The sequence below is a fragment of the Salmo salar genome, chromosome 09 (assembly GCF_965601325.2).
Source record: "Salmo salar chromosome 09, fSalSal1, whole genome shotgun sequence".
NCBI lineage: Eukaryota > Metazoa > Chordata > Actinopteri > Salmoniformes > Salmonidae > Salmo > Salmo salar.
Window position 1 is genome coordinate 77,729,320 of NC_138299.1, and position 21,334 is coordinate 77,750,653.

The window sequence follows — 21,334 nt, forward strand, 5'->3', positions numbered from 1 at the left end:
TAAATCGTGGTTGAGTCATCACGCTGGAGCTCGGTGCCTGCAACTCGCCAGACGTGTGTGTCACCTTCTCTCATGTCCAGATGTCATTTTTGGTGAGTTTGGACATTTACAAGCAAATGTGAACGAGAGACATTATGCAAATGAACAAAGTTTTGAACAGTATTGGCTCTGGAGTCAGCATGTGTACACGCTGTGTCTGTGTGGAGTCTGGAGCCGCTAGGGAAATGGGCCTGCCTGCTCTGCTTGGAGGAGCCCGTCAGTCTGGAGGAGCAGACTGACTGGCCGAGAACAGAAGATAAAAAACACAAGGAAATCAAGATAGCAGTGGCATCTGTACAATAACTCATCCAAAGAGCTTTGACTTCTCAAACACGGCAGAAAGCTAACACAATATGATGCCCATCTCCATTTTAATTCAGCCACTTACTTAGCTAACTAGAGGGCCCGGCTCTAGCCTTTTGGGGGCACTAAGTGAGATTTGGTTGGGTGCCCCCACCTTGCGGCAAAACATTTTAGTGGCCCCCTCTAGGTGTTGGAGAGAACATTTTTAGTTTTTAAAGTGCATTTCCTGCAATTCTACACATTTTGCCATGGGCAGAAAGAAAACGTTGCAATTTTATAACACATTTCATTAAATTCTATTAATTTTGACATGGGCAGAGAGAAAATTAATTCAGTTTCAAAGCTAATTTCCTGCAATTCTACACATTTTGCAATGGTATGCCATGTTACTATGATATCTGAGTGACAATAAATAACAAAATCAATGTGGGCCCCCTTGAGGTCAGGGCCTCTGGGCAAATGCCCTGCCTGCCCAGTCAGCATTTGGCCATGATCACTACAAGTTTAGATAGCTGGCTAGACTAACTACCAATCTAGAAAGTGTTAGCTGACATGGTTAATTGAGTGACTGTCAGTGACTGACATAACAAGAGAAAAACTGCTTATGCACCTGGTGTATAATACTATTCTTACTCTCAATAGTAAGTTGAGACCCTGACTGAGTTTTTTTTGTTTGGGGGCCCCAATGTCGTCTATGCCTGTAACCGGCCATGGCTAACAAGCCAGTTAAACCAAATACACAGCTGTACTCACCAGCTCCCGCTTTCTCATGTTTTGCTATTTACAAACAAACACGTGACTGGCTCAAATGTTCTGTGGAACTACGCTAAGCTTCATAATGTAAAATAATGTGACAGGTGAAATGAAGAACGTGATCTGCTTTATCTCCTAATGTATTGCACAAGTTGACTGCAGGTATTTACTTAAAAATTAGCTCCACATATTCAGATTTATTGAAATAGTTTCAATGGTATACAGTATATAAGATATACCACCCAACAGTAGTGGAGACGTTTGATTTAATGAAATGGCATGTTATTCTAACAGAGCCAATAAGCCGTGTGTGTGTGTGTGTGTGTGTGTGTGTGTGTGTGTGTGTGTGTGTGTGTGTGTGTGTGTGTGTGGTGTGTGTGTGTGTGTACGTTCATGTGTGTATGTATTCTGCCGTTCATCATACTGCAATATCATGTGTCCCAGGGGATGTGACATCTCTCCCTCTTCAAATATGTAAGAGGTTCTCTTCTGCCCGTTATGATGGTTATAAATGTGGGCCTATAACTCTACTGTGACAAACGATTACAGCCAACTCAACAGGCGGTGTGTGTGTGTTATTAATGTCAGCCCTCATATCTCACCTGAGGTAGATGTGTCCTAGGGACCAAAGCATCTATGTGCATGTGTGTGTTTGTGTAAGCAGATGTGTTTTGTCATATTTCCTAGTTGTGTACTAGTTGAGCATCACTCTACATTAACTAGTTGTGCCCTCTGTCCCTCAGAAGTGTAAACTTGTCTTTTGCTTTGAAGCTGCCTCCCGAAGGCCATGTATTATAAGAATCTATTTTGCATTCGTTAAATGTTATTTTAAAGTGGTTTCCTTTGAGCAAAACCTTGAAAAAAACGGTATATTCTAGCAAAGCCACTGTGTCTGTGGAGGGGTGTGTGGGTGTGTGTGGGTGTGTGTGTGTGTGTGTGTGTGTGTGCGTACGTGCATGTGTGTGCATGTTGCTTCCAGGAGAGTTGGACAGTGATGAATATTCAGGCTTTGAAAGTGATAGTACTCTTCAATTGGGCTTTGGGGCCTCTCTATCTCTCTCTCACTCTCACGCTCTCTCTCGGTCTCTCACTCACGCTCTCTCTCTCTCGCTGTCTCTGTTAGAACTAGAGGCTTCCTCATTGCATCAGACACATATTTCCCCATAAGCCACTGGTTTTCTCTACGACATGTGGACTGAAATGCCCTCTGCTTATCTCAGCTATTCTTCAATTACATGCAGAATAATATTACACCACCACGGATTCAATATTTCATTTCTTGCCTGTTAATTCTGTTCAATTGCTCGTCTACCCCAGAGGCTCTCCCTGGTCTTTCATCCCTCTATCATTTATCCTCTTCTCTCCCTCCCTTTATCCTCATCCATCCCTCACACCCTGGGCTACTGTAGGCCAAACAGAATCACACCCTGTGGACATCCTACTAACGAAAAGAGAGAGAGAGAGAGGGGCTTTTCTTTTCTTCAAAAAGTTGTTTGTGTTTCTACTCCTCCCTCTCACTCCCTCGCTCTCGCTCTCCCCCAGGTGAGAAAGAAGAGAACACCTTTTTAATTAGCGTATCAGAAGCTCAAAGTAAAGCAAATTGTTTAAATTACAGTCAGAAATGTCCTGTGGGGAACAGTTCAAGCACCCATTTATTTAATCCTTTCTTCAAAACAACAACAACAAAAAGAGAACAAAAGAAAACAGCTAGTGGCATGAAGCAACTATCAGGGACAAGGCCAGCCTTGTTAATGGCTGCCATTCCATTCTATCAGACAGACAAAGGAGGAGAAGAGGGGAGCAGAATACCTGATTATGAAGTTGCCAAACCTGTTAGTGTGGGCCGTAATGGATCCAAGACAAAAGGCTTGAATAGAAATGCTAATAAGACCAATTACACTGTGTACAAAACATTAGGAATTCTTTCCAGGACATAGACTGACCAGGTGAATCCAGGTGAAAGCTATTATCCCTTATTGATGTCACCTGTTAAATAAATCCACTTCAATCAGTGTAGATGAAGGGGCATAGAAAGGTTAAAGAAGGATTTTTAAGCCTTGAAGAATAGGCTTTAAAATAAATGCTAGTAAGAACAATCGTAATATAAATGCTATTCTCGCTTTATAGCCCAGCTAATGGTTATTTCATCTGACTTATTGATGTTGAGCTGACCTGTCAGACTAAAGGTATCTCAATCATTATGATTCCTATCCTCACTAACTGGATCAATACCTTTATGCGCGGTTAGCCTATAGGACGAGTCAGCTGTGGACCAGAAAGTGTTTGTTTTCCTGAGGTTCTGCCCAGTCTGCTAAGAGGCTCAGTGGTTCTGCTCCCTCCTCTTTAATGGAATACCGCAGCTCTTGCCGGGAACACTGTTTACTCTTTTAACTGAGAACTCTCCAACACCTCCGGCCCTCTCTGGTTCCCATGGAGCCAGGAAACCGTGGCGATGGTGTCAGTGGAGAGCAGAGGCGGATTAACGTCCCCCCCTGCCGGTAACCTTGCCAGCCTCGACACACACAGGGAGGGGACAACACTAAGCCTGAAGGGACAGGGACACACACATAAACACACAAATGCATGCATGCACGCACACACGCACGCACGCACGCATGCACGCATGCACGCCACACACACACACACACACACACACACACACACACACACACACACACACACACACACACACACGAGGCAATGCCTGAATGGATTGGAATGGTGGATGCTGTGACAGACATAGGCACACACACCGATGCATGCATGCACAGACAGACTAACAGATACACACACACTCCGCGTACAACTGAGCAGCTATTCATTTGGGGTCAGAACACTCCCCTCGGAACACTCCCCTCGGCATACAGTTGTTTCCGGGGGGGGGGGGGGGGGGGGGCGTTGATGATCCTGGTCCTCTTGGGGAGGTTAGAGGGTTTGTTATGCTTCAGAGGCCAGAGCCAAGCAGGGAACTGCATTATTAAACACGATAAGTCCTCATGAACTCTGAACACGCTGATGCTACAGCTCCTCTGACCACACTAACCACTGGACAACAACAGGATTACAAATATTAGAAGCTGAGGACTGTCCTAAATATGTCAAGTGTAACATCGGGGTATCTGGTGTACTGTAGGTACAATAATATGTTTGGATGAGTGATGATGAACTGCTTTAGAGTTTGTACCTATCCAATTGTACGAGTTGACGAAAGAACTTCATGCTATTTTTGTGTGCAAGCCACGGTGTGATCACTGTGATCTCTGACCCTTACAGTAGCCGAGGGGCGTCTCTCCCTGCCCTGCTCTCCCTCGGGTCATCGTGGCTGGGGTCAGAGAGCACACCTGTGGGAGGATATTCAAGGTCAATCAATAAAGCATATAGAGCCTTCAGCCATCATATTGGGAACTGAACTGGGTGGATTTGGGTCCTTTGTTACTAATACAACAATGTTAGAAGAAATATGTGGTTTCTATGTACTTTTCTTTCTCATTCTGAATAGTGCATAGCATAGCATAGCATAGCATAGCAGAGAGCGATAGAGCGAGAGAGAGAAAAATGTGTTTGTGTGTCTGCCATGTACTGTAGTGGTACAAAAATACTCTAGAAAGCTCCCTATACTTTCAATGCATTATTCCCCAAAATGTGGGTAAACTGTGTTTACTTGCGTTTACCTTCCACTACACCACTGGTGCCACGTGTGTGTGTGTGCGTGTACGTACATATTCCTGTGTGTACAAAATCTTGTGTGTGTGCATCTCCCTGTGCTTACGCGTGTTGTCTGCTTACGTGTGTGTGTGTGACAGATGTGAAGAAACATATTGACATCACTTAGACAGTGTATAGGCGCTAAACATGAACAGCCACAAGAGAGCTGCTCTCAGCCAGGTAAATTGCCAATTCATTTGTGAAATCGACTAAGTGAAGGCCTCCTCCAATGCACAGACAATCTTTCTCTGCAAGACACTCACTGTGAGAAGAGGACCAGGGATAAACAACTTTGCCATCAAATTAGCTCTCAGTTTTACAGCCCATTGACCATGATAGACCAACGCTTTAATGATTAGCCTAACCTGTCTGTTTATGTGTGTCGGAGGAAAAAAGGGGGGGGGGGGGGGGTGTGTGTGTGTGTGTGTGTGTGTGTGTGTGTGTGTGTGTGTGTGTGTGTGTGTGTGTGTGTGTGTGTCGTCGTGTGTGTGTGTGTCGTCGTGTGTGTGTGTATGTACAGTACGTGTGTGTTGGAGCCTTCCAGTCCCATCCAGGCCTCTGAGCTCTGGCGGCCCATTGGAGGGTCAAGGTGACTGGGGTCGGCCAGCAGAGAGCTGCCTGCCAGATGGACAGCCAGCCTAGACAGGGTTAGACCTGATACACTCACACACACACCCTGATGGTTGCAATATACCTCACCTTAGACTCTACACACAAACCTGTTCCCCTGCCACTTACACACCACTGCCTTTCTCCCCCAACACATTTATCATTAGTCTGGAATAGAGACTTTGACCAGAAGCAGATGTTGTATGTTTCTCTATAGACAGATCTATAAATGCATTTTAAGCTACAGGATAGATGGAAGTATGAAAAGGACAGTACTGTATATGCAGTGTTATAGTGAATTAAAGGCAAATATGACATTGTCCCCTCCTCCCCTCTTGTTGTCCATGGTCACCCTCATCTTAACTGTACCTGCCTACTCGGTGCCATCTGTGCCCATCCACTGACTGGGGTCATGCAATAAACCTTGCAGTCAGAGAACTGGACAAGGCGAGATGGTTGTGTGGAGGGGGATATGGGGTGCTGGGGATGTGTATGTTGGTTATTAGATACAGGGTAACAGATTAGATTTCCCTCAATATGGTGCTGTCTCTGGCTCTTGACAGCTGTCACTCACACATTAACCCACTTTGCCTCACACACGCACAGACACACACAAACACACAAGGTTTTTGTTTACAGACCTTTATCGAGACGGTTCTGATGAGTAATCATTGGATTCGTTTCACACAGATCCTCTTCATTCGTTTGTTTAGCATCTGTCTCTCTCCACCTCTCTACTTGTTTATCAGGCGCAGACGACCTTGTTCATCACATTCTGATGGGTTCATCACATTCCGATTTGTTCAAGCCTCAGGACAGCACTCAGAAAACATGTCCCAACCAAATCATCACGAAGCAAAAATAAAAAAATATCTCCTATTGGGAAGACACATGGTGGCAGACTAACCACCGTGACTGTCGTGACGGAGAAAAACACTGACTATGTACAGACTCAGTGAGCACAGCATGGCCATAGAAACCGTCCGTCACAGACAAATCTGGCTACCCAGAGAGGACAGCATGGCCATAGAAACCGTCCGTCACAGACAAATCTGGCTACCCAGAGAGGACAGACTAGCTATAGAGACCGTCATCACAGACAGATCTGACTACTCAGAGAGGACAGCCTGGCTATAGAAACCGGTCATCACAGACAGATCTGGCTACCCAGAGAGAACAGGCTGGCTGTAGAGACTGGTCATCACAGACAGATCTGGCTACCCAGAGAGGACAGCCTGGCTATAGAGACCGGTCATCACAGACAGATCTGACTACTCAGAGAGGACAGCCTGGCTATAGAAACCGGTCATCACAGACAGATCTGGCTACCCAGAGAGAACAGGCTGGCTGTAGAGACTGGTCATCACAGACAGATCTGGCTACCCAGAGAGGACAGGCTGGCTATAGAGACCGGTCATCACAGACAGATCTGGCTACCCAGAGAGGACAGGCTGGCTGTAGAGACTGGTCATCACAGACAGATCTGGCTGCCCAGAGAGGACAGGCTGGCTATAGAGACCGGTCATCACAGACAGATCTGGCTACCCAGAGAGGACAGGCTGGCTATAGAGACCGGTCATCACAGACAGATCTGGCTACCCAGAGAGAACAGGCTGGCTATAGAGACTGTGCTCACTCTGGTCTCAGAGAGAGGTCGAGACAGAGCTGCATTTTATTCTACACTACCAGAACTATACAGACTTACGGGGAATTTTCTTTCCCAAAATTGAAAACAAATACATTTTTTTTTACCAAAACAGAAAAGGAGAAAATCCAATGTCTATTGGGAGAAAAACCCCTTTGTGCCATATTAGCTATGCATATTAGCTATGCAAAATATGTAGCTTCCTGCCACACCCGTAGGGACAGCCAGTGGAACGACCAACCAGAGCATTACCATGGCTACCTGTGTCTTTATCACTAGTTCATTACTGTCCTCATTCATTTCTTACTGTGGTGTCTGGTTAATTGTTACTACTCATTGAGTATTATTATTGTTCCTATTATTATCTTTCTGCATCATCATTGATTTTATATGTGTCTGTACTGTATGTGGTAACACCTTCCATCCCAATAAAGCCATTTGAATTTGAGAGAGAGAGATAGAGGGAGAGGGAAAGAGAGATGAACAGATGAAAGAAAGCAAGATGAGCGATGAGCTCCTGAATCTTTCAGCTTAAAAAAAGAGAGATGGATTTAGGGTTAACTTTATTACAGAATACTACCCTCAACAACATAACGAAGGATTTTTACAACCAAGGATTTTTACTGCCAAGGACTATCCAGCAAACTGTCTGACAAACCAACAACTATCAAAAGAAGCAAAACAGAAACCCTAAAATATCATCCAACCTTGAACTGAGTAAGTAATGTTCAGTCTGAAACTACTTTGAAAGCCTAGATGGAAAAGAACATCACAGAAATCTATAGATAGTTAACTTTATAAGTACTGAATGCTAAGTTAAAAGATTAAAAGGCTACCAAGCTTGTTAGGAAAGAACAGAACCGGTTGCAACATTAATTAGCACTGAAGTGTGAAGTGAGAGGTGTGAAGACCCTGAGCCCAACAATGGCAGCAGAGTTCCTCCCCCACCCAAATTTAGAGGCCTCTTTGGCCCCTGCTCCATGGCTTTCCCCTATGCAGAGGTCACCAAAGTACAGTACCCCTTCGATAATAAAAATGACAAGGCACGGAAAGAGTACGAAGAGAAGCTCCACATGGACAATCCAGAGACACTGTTTGCTGACTGCTAGAAAAATGGGAACGTAAGCAACTTCATCTCTCACACAGGCCATCCCTGGGCATTGGCACACAGCTAGAAGAGCACACTGCACCTCTTTTAAGAGAGCTGGTATTGGAGGAGGGTGGAAAATGAGAATACTGGAAAACGAGGATCCTGAGACCGAGACACTCTCTCTCAACTTGTACAAGAATGGAACAGTGCTGTTGCAGGGCAACTTCATACATTTCCAACAGGACTTCAAAAGAATCAAAAAGAGAGCACGGAGAAGCTTTCTCTTGGTGACGACTCCCCACCCCAAGTGAGTCTGATCACCCCCCCCCCCCCCCCCCAACAAGACCCGGGGGCGGAAGGTGGAGATAGACGGCTGTCTGAGAGAGCTGGCTGCACTCCTGTCTGTGGTGAGAGAACTTAACAAGGACAGAGGGGAACACACAGCCCAGCTAACAGCACTGCAGGAGGAGGTGAGAAAGCTGAGGTGTGACAATGAACCACTCATGAGAGAGCTGGCCAATCCACCAGAACAGCCCACTTCAGACCCCGACCACAGCCTTAACACCATAGCAGGACAGACAAGGCAGGATCCAACAACCCAGCAGATTCCCCCTCCTGGCACCGCCCATGTCAGCCCACCGGATAGCTCTCCTGACAACACCCCCAAACCCACTGAGGACACACAAAAGACAGAGATTGTGCTCCTAATTGACTCAAATGGGAAAACTTTTTCCAAAACACCAAGTGGCTAAACTCTGGTGTCCGAACACCCGACACGCCCTAGAGCTGCTGTCTGAGGACCGACTAGGATCCCCCAGCCACATCATAATACACACAGGCACAAATGACCTGAGGGCCCAGCAGGAAAGGGTGGCCACAGCACTCAATGGAGTGATTGAAAAAGTATCTTCCACTTTCCCCAACGCACAAGTGGTCATCTCCACCCAGCTACCACGAAAATACTTCCCCCCCTGCCACCATACAGTGGGTGAATGCAAGCATTTCCAGGGACTGTGCCTCAAAACCAAATGTTTACCGGTCCCACCCCTCCCACCCTGGACTTTGTCCACAAGGCAGCAGTCCCTACCTTGACCAGGACCCTGAAGGAACTCACCCTCAACCGCAACCCCAGCACCTCACACAGGAGCATCTGAGAAAAGGACACCCCGCCCAGACCAGTGAGACACCCTCCCAGAACTGCGGGACACCCTCCCGGAGAACCTGCACCAAGAGGGTCCACATCAAGAGGACCTACACCCAGACCACAGCACCACCATCCCCAACCAGTCGACCCTTCCCCAAACAAACCCTAGCCACACCCTATATAGCCCCCACCAGCCCCCAGCTCAGTCTTATTCCCCTTCTGCCCCCCCGCCCCCCCCCCCCCCCCCCCCCCCCCCCAATCAGTTGTAGAACCCATTACCCTTTATGGTTGTGAGGTCTGGGGTCCGCTCACCAACCAAGAATTCACCAATTGGGATAAACACCAAATTGAGACTCTGCATTCAGAATTCAGCAAAAACATCCTCTGTGTACAACGTAAAACCCCAAACAATGCATGCAGAGCAGAATTTGGCCAATACCTGCTAATTATCAAAATCCAGAAAAGAGCCATTAAATTCTACAACCACCTAAGAAGTGATTCTCAAACATTCCATAACAAAGCCATCACTTACAGAGAGATGAACCTGGAGAAGAGTCCCCTCTGCCAGCTGGTATGGGGACTCTGCTCACAAACATGAACAAACCCCACAAAGCCCCAGGACAGCAACCAACAAAACAAAAAGATAATTACTTGTCACATTGGAAAGAATCAACAAAAAACAGCAAACTGGAATGTTATTTGGTCCTAAACAGAGAGTACACATTAGCAGAATACCTGAACACTGTGACTGACCCTAAATTAAGAAAATCCTTGATTATGTACAGACACAGTGAGCATAGCCTTACTATTGAGAAAGGCCACCATCGGCAGAACGGGCTCTCAAGAGAAGACAGGCTATGTGCACACTGTCCACAAAAGGAGTTGAGACTGAGCTGCATTTCCTAATCAACTGTACGACCATATCATAGACACATATTTCCCTCAGATTACACAGACCCACAAATCATTTAAAAAACAAAACCAATCTTGATAAACTCCCATATCTAAACTCCGCAAAAAAAAGAAATGTCCTCTCACTGTCAACTGCGTTTATTTTCATCAAACTTAACATGTGTAAGTATTTGTATGAACATAAGATTCAACAACTGAGACATAAACTGAACAAGTTCCATAGACATGTGACTAACAGAAATGGAATAATGTGTCCCTGAACAAAGGGGGGTCAAAATCAAAAGTAACAGTCAGTATCTGGTGTGACCACGAGCTGCATTAAGTACTGCAGTGCCTCTCCTCCTCATGGACTGCACCAGATTTGCCAGTTCTTGCTGTGAGATGTTACCCCACTCTTCCACCAAAACACCTGCAAGTTTCTGAACATTTCTGGGGGGAATGGCCCTAGCCTTCACCCTCCAATCCAACAGGTTCCAGACATGCTCAATGGGATTGCGATCCGGGCTCTTCGCTGGCCATGGCAGAACACTGACATTCCTGTCTTGCAGGAAATCACGCACAGAACGAGTAGTATGTGGTGATTGACACAGTCGAAAGCCTTGGCCAGGTCGATGAAGACAGCTGCACAGTATTTTCTCTTATCGAAGGCGGTTATGATAACGTTTAGGACCTTGAGTGTGGCTGAGGTGCACCCATGACCAGCTCTGAAACCAGATTGCATAGCAGATTAGGTATTTTGGGATTCAAAATGGTCGGTTAACTTGGCTTTCGAAGACCTTAGAAAGGCAAGGTAGGATAGATATAGGTCTGTAGCAGTTTGGGTCTAGTGTATCCCCCTTTGAAGGGCGGGATGACCGCGGCAGCTTTCGAATCTTTTGGGATCTCAGACGATACAAAAGAGAGGTTGAACACGCTAGTAATAGGGGTTGCAACAATTTCGGAGGATAATTTTAGAAAGAGAGGGTCCAGATTGTCTAGACCAGCTGATTTGTATGGGTCCAGATTTTTCAGCTCTTTCAGAACATCTGGATTTGGGTGAAGGATAAATGGGGGAGGCTTGGGCAAGTTGCTGTGGGGGGTGCAGGGCTGTTGACTGGGGTAGGGGTAGCCAGGTGGAAAGCATGGCCAGCCGTAGAATAATGCTTATTAAAATTCTCAATTATCGTGGATTTATCGGGGGTGACAGTGTTTCCTAGCCTCAGTGCAGTGGGCAGCTGGAAAGAGGTGCTCTTATTTTCCATGGACTTTACAGTGTCCCAGACCTTTATGGAGTTTGTGCAACAGAATGCACATTTCTGTTTGAAAAAGCTAGCCTTTGCTTTCCTAACTGACTGTGTATATTTGTTCCTAACTTCCCTGAAAAGTTACATATCGCAGGGGCTATTCGATGCTAATGCAGAACGCCACAGGATGTGACAGTCAGGTCTGGAGTGAACCAAGGGCTATATCTGTTTCTGGTTCAAATTTTTTTGAATGGGGCATGCTTATTTAAGATGGTGAGGAAAGCACTTTTAAAGAATAACCAGGCATCCTCTACTGACGGAATGAGGTCAATATCCTTCCAGATACCCGGGCCAGGTCGATTAGAAAGGCCTGCTCACTGAAGTGTTTTAGGGAGTGTTTGACAGTGATGAGGGGTGGTCGTTTGACCGTGGGATCCATTACGGATGCAGGCAAAGAGGCAGTGATTGCTGAGATCCTGGTTGAAGACAGCAGAGGTATATTTGGAGGGCAGGTTGGTTAGGATGATATCTACGAGGGTGCCCATGTTTACGGATTTGGGGTTGTACCTGGTAGGTTCATTGATAATTTGTGTGAGATTTTGGGCATCTAGTTTAGATTGTAGGATGGCCGGGGTGTTAAGCATGTCCCAGTTTAATCACCTAACAGCACGAGCTCTGATGATCGATGCGGGGCAATCTGTTCACATATGGTGTCCAGGGCACAGCTGGGGGCAGAAGGTGGTCTATAACAAGCGGCAACAGTGAGAGACTTGTTTCTGGAAAGGTGGATTTTTAAAAGTAGAAGCTCAAATTGTTTGGGCACAGACCTGGATAGTAAGACAGAACTCTGCAGGCTATCTCTGCAGTAGATTGCAACTCCGCCCCCTGTGGCAGTTCCATCTTGTCGGAAAATGTTGTAGTTAGGGATGGAAATTTCAGGGTTTTTGGTGGTCTTCCTAATCCAGGATTCAGACACAACTAGATTTGCTTAGAATTCCGTTGCATTATTTTATGTTATTTTATAGTATGAAGAATACAATTGAACAAAGCTGAATTAAATAGAAAGGATATTTTCTCCGAAAGATTTGAGGGAGTGCGCACATGCGGCTATTCTTTTTTGAATGGTTAACAAAGAAATAGGTCCTCCCATATGCTTAATTTAAAGTTATTAATGTAACTTTAGTTGTTCCACAAACGTTGGGCTGTATGTTTTGATTTTTAATACATTGTAAGGCTGCATGATGCGACTCTAATGATGATTTGAAAAAAGTCGCTCTGCTTATTTTTTTGCGCATGCTGTACACACTTCATCAGTCTCTCATTCACAATTCGACAAGCACTTGATAATGCCTCGAATTTCCCGGCAGTATCCCCTTTGTGTGGCCCGGAGTGTTGCGTTGTGCCCTTCTCCCTGAGTGCTGCGTACTCCGAAGCACCTCTCACTCACATGGCTCTCCATCACCTGATCGGGTCTTTCTCACAGGCTACAAGGGAAGACAGACACATCAGGGACGCAACTACATGCGTCCTTATCCAATTCAGAGGTGCATATTGAAGATTTTGGAAGAACTGTCCACATTTACTTTTTGTCAACCAACAAGATGAGTAGACCTACAGAACAGCAAAAGCACTAGCCTATGTCAATCTACTATCCCCCACCGTACAAAAGATGACCTATTTTTTTGTGCGAGAAATAAATATTCCAAACATAGTCTGGGACAGTTGTGGGATGCGATAGATCCCAACTTGATACAACCACTAGCATCAAAACAACTTTTTTACGTAATTTGGCTGACGCAACCAATCAGAATGTTTAGCTTAAAATGTTGATAAACTATTAGGCTATTTCGTCACATTATAAGTGCAGCAATGCGCACAAGGCAGTAGGCTATAAGCGCAAATGTTCCATTAGTGGAAAACACCATTTACAAAAGTGATCGCAAATGTGATTATGCATGTAATGCTTTTATTATGAAGGTGCATTTTTATGGTGAAAAGGATCTTCTCCAAACTTGAAACTCACACACTGCTTATATATGCCAGTAAGGCTCTACACCCCTTTTAAAGAAGATTAATGTGCTTAATTTTAAGAAGTTATTTGGCCACTTTAGTTGTCATACAAGCATTATCAAAACATGTAGGCCTATGGGCTAGGCTACATGAGGTATGCGACTATGATTCGGAAAAGTAAAAAAAAAAGGCATTGTTTCTTGCCTTATGCTGGGCATCATTCACAAGTGATAATGTATAATTCACAAGTGATAGGCTAATATTGTCACCCATCAGACTATTCTTGATTTAATCTTGTCTTTACATATACTAAATCATATATGTGTGAAATGTGTTTTGATTTAGAATGGACCATTATCATGCACCTGTTGGAACAGGGGCAGGGGAAGAAAATACATGTAATCTCTGCACTTAAATAGCGAATGGAGGACGCTTCTCCTGTGCTTCATTTTCATGCCAGCCAGGTAGACTATACTCCTGTTGCAAAGATAAGCAATGTGGTTAATATTAGGAAAGTTGAGAAATAAATATATTAGTCCTAGCCTATCGAAAGCTGATGGGATCCTCCTCTTTTTAATAGAGGCCATCACTCTGTTTTCTCACGTAATTGCATAGCCTATAGAAATGTTGATCAACATGAGCTCATGAAGTGCTTGATTAGATTTTCAATTACATTTGCATTGATGTCAGAGTGATTAGAGGGACAATAGAGTGCTGAGTACCAGGCAGTTAGCAAGTTTGGTAGGATACTAATGACCATCAGCAGCATCAGAGCTTGGAGATGCCTAATTACCGTGACTAAATTGGTCATGTGGAATTTCACTGCCTTCAAGACTCGTGACCGCCGGTGAAGCGGTAATAGGGTCACCGCAATAGCCCTAAGTGAGACAGAGAGATTGTGATATAGGAGTTAGAGAGGGGAGATTGTGATATAGGAGTGAGAGAGGGGGATTGTGATATAGGAGTGAGAGAGGTGGGATTGCGATATAGGAGTAAGAGAGGGGGGATTGTGATATACTGAAGGAGTGAGAGAGGGGGGATTGGGATATAGGACTGAGAGAGGGGGATTGTGATATAGGAGTGAAAGAGGGGGGGATTGTGATATAGGAGTGAGAGGGGGGATTGTGATATTGGAGTGAGAGGGGGGATTGTGATATAGGAGTGAGACGGGGGATTGTGATGGAAATAAATATATAGATACTGGGAGAGAGAAAGGAAAAGGGGAATGAGAGAGGGATAGTGAAAGATGAGAGAGATAATGAGAGAGGGATAGTGAAAGAGGAGAGAGAGAAGGAGCGAGGGATAGTGAAAGATGAGAGAGATAATGAGAGAGGGATAGTGAAAGAGGAGAGAGGGAAGGAGAGAGGAATAGTGAAAGAAGAGAGAGGGATAGTGAAAGAAGAGAGAGAGGAGAGAGGGAGAGTGAACGAGGAGAGAGAGGAGAGAGGGATAGTGAAGGAGGAGAGTGAAGGAGCGAGGGATAGTGAAAGAGGAGAGAGAGGAGAGAGATAGTGAAAGAAGAGAGAGAGGAGAGAGGGAGAGTGAAAGAAGAGAGATAGGAGAGAGGGAGAGTGAAAGAGGAGAGAGAGAAGGAGAGAGGTAGAGTGAAAGAAGAGAGACAGAAGGAGCGAGGGATAGTGAAAGAGAGAGAGAAGGAGAGAGGGACAGTGAAAGAGGAGAGAGAGAAGGAGAGCGGGATTGTGAAAGAAGAGAGAGAGAAGGAGCGAGGGATAATGAAAGAGAGACAGAAGGAGAGAGGAATAGTGAAAGAGGAGAGAGATAATGAGAGAGGGATAGTGAAAGAGGAGAGAGAGAAGGAGAGAGGGAGAGTGAAAGAGGAGAGAGAGAAGGAGAGAGGGATAGTGAAAGAGGAGAGAGAGAAGGAGAGAGGGAGAGTGAAAGAGCAGAGAGAGAAGGAGAGAGGGTTAGTGAAAGAGGAGAGAGAGAAGGAGAGAGGGAGAGTGAAAGAGGAGAGAGAGAAGGAGAGAGGGAGAGTGAAAGAGCAGAGATAGTGGGGTATGATATGGTGCTCCTGTATTAGAATTGACTGGTTGATTAAACAGCCTTGTACAGCAAGGCTGCTCACTCGGGTCTGGAATAGACAGATAAAGGCTCTCTCTCTCTCTCTCTCTCTCTTCTCTCTCTTCTCTCTCCTTCTCTCTCTCTCTCTCTCTCTCTCTCTCTCTAATTGGCCACACCTCTGATGAGTGCTTTGTTTCCTTTGAAAATTGTATCTGTTTGAATAGACTAAAAATAACAGCTTTGTATGTATAAAAGAACATGACATGCTAAGCTCCATCCTGGTGGCACGAGGTCCATGGAAAGAGAACCGAAGATAATACGGTCAAATTTCCTTCCTGTTGCCGTGTCATAATAAAAAAATACATGTGTTTGCATGATTAACGCCCTAGAGGAAATGAATTTCCATTTGTCCTATCTGTGCTTGGAGTGAAAACAAGTTAATCCAAAATAAGCTAGCAATGTAATTAAAAGTCAATAACGAAATATTCAAGCGAATGTTTTAAGGAAGTTATTTGAAAACCAAACAAATAACCTATAAGTTCTGTTTTCAGAGCGTTAATAAAACCTACCAGAAAAACGTTATCGGAACCATAGTAAAACGTTCTCATAACCTCCTAAAAATGTACGTTTCCAGAACAGGCAACATTTTCAATTCCATCTCACTTCCGTTTTACCAGGCCAGAAATGTATGGCTTAGTTCCCAGAACCAATGGGAAACCTTAAGTTCCCACGACTTCCAAGGATCCAAATGTTCTAGCTGCGATGCTATTCAAAGGAAAGTTTGGAATTGAGAAATGCACCTCAGTTTCCTTCCCACCACACACTGTCGCTGTCTCTAAGTTTCTATCTGAGTATTTTATGGGTTGTGTTTGCTCTAAGCAGTCCTCAACATCACCCCTTCTCTCGCCCTCTCATCTCTCTCACTTCCTCTCATCTCTCTCTCCTCTCTCTACCTCCTTTCTCTATCTCCACCCATCTCATCTCTCCCCCTCTCATCTCTCTCACTTCCTCTCATCTCTCTCTCCTCCTCACCCCTCTCATATCTCCCCCTCTTATCTCTCTCACCTCCTCTCATCTCTCGCTCCTCCTGTCACCCCACATCTATTTATCTTCCCACATCCCCCTCTCTCCCCTGTCACCCTCCTCTCACCGTCCTCTCACCCACTGGTCCCTCTCTCATCTCTCTCCTCCTCCCACTTCTCATCCTCCTCTCATCTCTCATTTCCCTCGCGGGAAGAAAGTCATTTTCCGCGGGGATTGAAGTCAGATGGGTTTCTTCCTGCTCTGAAGCAGAGAGTGAGAGAGCCAAGGCCAACTTTTAATTTTTAAATAAGATGTAAAACTCCACCCTCCACCCAATGCCACAAAAGTGACAAATATCACGGAAAATGATTGCCATGCCGTCTCTCTCAATTTCAGAAAGCGAGCGAGAGAAATAGACAAAGAGAAGAGAGAGTGGGGGATGGAGATAGAGATGAGAGAGAGAGACCATTCCTTGACAGGTATATGTGGCCTGTGATATCTGTATTTAAATGCACAGTAGAGAGTCATAGACATGACAAACTACTTAATAACCAACAGAAAAACCTGCATATATCTCCCGTTCAAGTATTGCCTTAAACCTCTTCAAAAACATGCCTCCTTTAACTTTGAGTGTATCACTTGTGTGGACTTGAGATGCAAACAGATAATATCATATTTATATCTGCATAACGGTGGTGTGTTTCGGGACTAAACCAGGTTACAACACCGGTGTAGCATGTGTTGTGGGTCAGGGAGTGGTCGTGTTGACATCACACGGCAGACGTAGCTCAAACACAACCCATTAGTGAGATAATTGAGGCCTGGCCACTAGCTTGTCTTGTTATCAGAGGTACTCTAATGAGTTATCTAAGGGGTTCAGCTGTACGGAGGCCTTTTGGCTTTGAAGTTGTTTTTAGGTTGTTAGCTTGTTATTCCTGTGAATGAGGATGAGCTTCTCCACACGATCCTTCTTTGATCAGGTTGTAGTCACAACAGTTTGCTGTTGTTTTGTTGTTGTTGGGTTTCTTTTCCTCTCCTCTCCTCTCCTCTCCCCTCCCCTCCCCTCCCCTCCCCTCCTCTCCTCTCCTCTCCTCTCCTCCCCTCCCCTCCTCTCCTCTCCCCTCCCCTCCCCTCCCCCTCCCCTCCTCTCCTCTCCCTCCTCTCCTCTCCTCTCCTCCTCCTCCTCTCCTCCCCTCCCCTCCCCTCCCCTCCCCTCCTCTCCTCTCCTCTCCTCTCCTCTCCTCTCCTCTCCAGAGAATAGCTGAGTAAGCCCCACACCCACAGTCCTCCCTATTTCCCCGTTTCATAGCTCTCTCTCTTTCTTCCTCTCCCTCTCCCATTTTCTTTATTCCTCTCTCTCTGTCCCCGGTGGGTGGATTTGTGTCGTAAGCGTAGCGTGAAATGACAAAATGCTCGGAACGCTCAGAGCCAATGTGTGTCTTTGATCTTCGTCACCTTGGACGCCAGCCACCTGTGTCTCGCAGCTATGGCGATAATGTTGCCGTGGAGATTGATGTGAGCGCAGACAGGGCTATACGACTTGCTTGCCCGGAGTTCTGATGAGGCAGGCCCAGAAGGGTCACACTACAGAAACTCTACCTACGTTAAAATCTCCAACTTTTTCCCTATGATTCTTACTTCTCTAAATGCAATATGGGATTGCTGCATGTTGGAATGGATTACAACTATCATATGGTTTAGATCCTGGAGCGTTTGGGGGTCTTATCACTGTTATAAGCCACATATCACACACACACACACACACACACACACACACACACACACACACCACACACACACACACACACACACACACACACACACACACACACACACACACACACACACACACACACACACACACACACACACACACACACACACACACACACACACACACACACACACTTTCTCTTCTCTTTTTCCACCTCCTCACTCTCACCCACTCCTCCTCTCCTCGCTCCCCTTCTCTCCCCTCTGTTTTATGGTTACTGGCATTGACAGAAATGCTCATGGTGAGGACAGCCATTTGTCAAAGCACTGCGTTGTTAGGTTGTGAGGGTGAGTTTACACTCAGGGGTTTTCATGTCATTCTTTTGCTTTATCTCTGTGTCTGAATGACTGAAAGGTATCTCCTAGTATTGAGGAGACTCTGTTCCTTTCAAGCCATATTCTCTGTTGTGTGATTACGGGAGTACATTCTGATCTTACTGGTCTTGTTAAAATGTGTATTTGTACCGCTGCTAATGGTAGCTGGTAATTGAATCCCTCAGAGCATGCCCACTGGGCACACTGGTTGAATCAACGTTGTTTCCACATCATTCCAATGAAATGACGTTGAACCAACGTGGAATAGACGTTGAATTGACGTGGGTGTGGCCCTGTTATTCAGTCATTCATTTTGTCCCTTCTCTCTCCCGGTAGCTCTGGACGCCACTAAAAACCCATGTGTGAAGGTGCGCTGCCCTCCTCACAGGGTGTGTGTCAGCCACGACTATCAGACAGCCATCTGCACCAACACCAACGACAAGCAGCCTACACACAGGTAAGAGAAAAATAAGAATTCCAACTTGATTGTCTTTCTTTCGTTAGCGTCGTTATGGCCTTGATAATGTATAGAATAGAGTTACTTACAGGAGCCCCGGCCTGGTATTCGCCACCACCCACCTGGCTGTTAAGTGCAAATCACTACGTTGCAGTAGCCTTTCTCTATGTCCATTAAAGTCCATGGAGGCATGTACTCTGTATGAGATTTCATCAAACCTTCTTCTATTACTGCTCTTATCGACGAAGGCCAGAGACCCCACCGAGATGGAGTTTGATTGACAGAGAGAAGAAGAGAAGGGGAGGGGGGAAGAGGGGGAGGAAGAGGGGGAGTGCATAGAATTACATGTAGGATCTCTGTGGGGAAAGGGAGGAGGAGGAGGGAGAGAAGTAGGAGGGGGAGGAGGAGGAGGGGGAGGAGGAGGGAGAGAAGTGGGAGGAGGAGGGAGACCAGGAGGAAGGGGAGGAGGAGGAGGGAGAGCAGGAGGAGGAGAAGGAGGGAGAGGAGGAGGAGGAGGAGGAGAGAGCAGGAGGAGGAGGGAGAAAAGGAGGAGGAGGGAGAGGAGGGGGAGGAAGAGGAGGAGGAGGGGAGGAGAGAAGGAGGAGAGAAGGAGGAGGAAGAGGAGGAGAGGGGAGGTGTGGGCCGCCATCGATGCTTGATCCTGCGCCTGTCTCTCTCCTCTTCAGTTTAATACAAACAAATATCAATTATGCAATGGCCGTTAAGTGGGAATAAGTGCTTGTTGCTCATAATTACTGACGCCCCGTGGATATACAAACACAAACAGAGCCGTGGCTGAGCCAATGCAGTGAGACATCACTGGAGGGCTCCCAACACATCTACTGTAGCTACCACTGTTCTGCTGATCCAGTTACAAACACAGAATATATCAGGAACAGAACCCGCCACACTGTCTGGTGCTCTGGTTAGCTCAGTAGCCAACTTGATCGAGGGCTTCATCATGACGCCTGCAGGGGGATATTTGGGATGTAACTCATTTAAGTCGTAAGGTGAAATTATGGGATGGACACTGGTTCATGTACAGTATGTCTACCAGGTGGGACTTATACAAGTACTGTTCCCATTACCAAATCTTCATTTCAGCTGTGTGTGTGTGTGTGTGTGTGTGTGTGTGTGTGTGTGTGTGTGTGTGTGTGTGTGTGTGTGTGTGTGTGTGTGTGTGTGTGTGTGTGTGTGTGTGTGTGTGTGTGTGTGTGTGTGTGTACAGTCGTGGCCAAAAGTTTTGAGAGTGACAAAAATATTAATTTTCACAAAGTCTGCTGCCTCAGTTTGTATGAGGGCAATTTGCATATACTCCAGAATGTTATGAAGAGTGATCAGATGAATTGCAATTAATTGCAAAGTCCCTCTTTGCCATGCAAATGAACTGAATCACCAAAAAACATTAACACTGCATTTCAGCCCTGCCACAAAAGGACCAGCTGATATCATGTCAGTGATTCTCTCGTTAACACAGGTGTGAGTGTTGATGAGGACAAGGCTGGAGATCACTCTGCCATGCTGATTGAGTTCGAATAACAGACTGGAAGCTTCAAAAAGGAATCATTGTTCTTCCTCTGTCATCCATGGTTACCTGCAAAGAAACACATGCCGTCACCATTGCTTTGCACAAAAAGGGCTTCACAGGCAAGAATATTGCTGCCAGTAAGATTGCACCTACATCAACCATTTATCGGATCATCAAGAACTTCAAGGAGAGCGGTTCAATTGTTGTGAAGAAGGTTTCAGGGCGCCCAAGAAAGTCCAGCAAGCGCCAGGACCGTCTCCTAAAGTTGATTCAGCTGCGGGATCGGGGCACCACCAGTACAGAGCTTGCTCAGGAATGGCAGCAGACAGGTGTGAGTGCATCTGCACACATAGTGAGGCAAAGACTTTTGGAGGATGGCCTGGTGTCAAGAATGGCAGCAAAGAAGCCACTTCTCTCCAGGAAAAACATCAGGGACAGACTGATATTCTGCAAAAGGTACAGGGATTGGACTGCTGAGGACTGGGGTAAAGTCATTTTCAATGATGAATCCCCTTTACGATTGTTTGGGGCATCCGGAAAAAAGCTTGTCCGGAGAAGACAAGTTGAGCGCTACCATCAGTCCTGTGTCATGCCAACAGTAAAGCATCCTGAGACCATTAATGTGTGGGGTTGCTTCTCAGCCAAGGGAGTGGGCTCACTCACAATTTTGCCTAAGAACATAGCCATGAATAAAGAATGGTACCAACACATCCTCCGAGAGCAACTTCTCCCAACCATCCAGGAACAGTTTGGTGACGAACAATGCCTTTTCCAGCTTGTTGG

General features: G+C 45.8%; 1 protein-coding gene across 1 annotated transcript in view; it reads left to right on the plus strand.

Annotated features, from left to right (window-relative positions):
- Positions 1 to 21,334, plus strand: part of LOC106611816 (testican-1) — a 334,714-nt gene that overhangs the window by 238,573 nt on the left and 74,807 nt on the right. The window contains exon 5 of the mRNA XM_014212411.3: positions 18,903 to 19,023. Coding sequence (XP_014067886.1) covers positions 18,903 to 19,023 — 121 coding nt within the window. The remainder of the gene's footprint in view (positions 1 to 18,902; positions 19,024 to 21,334) is intronic.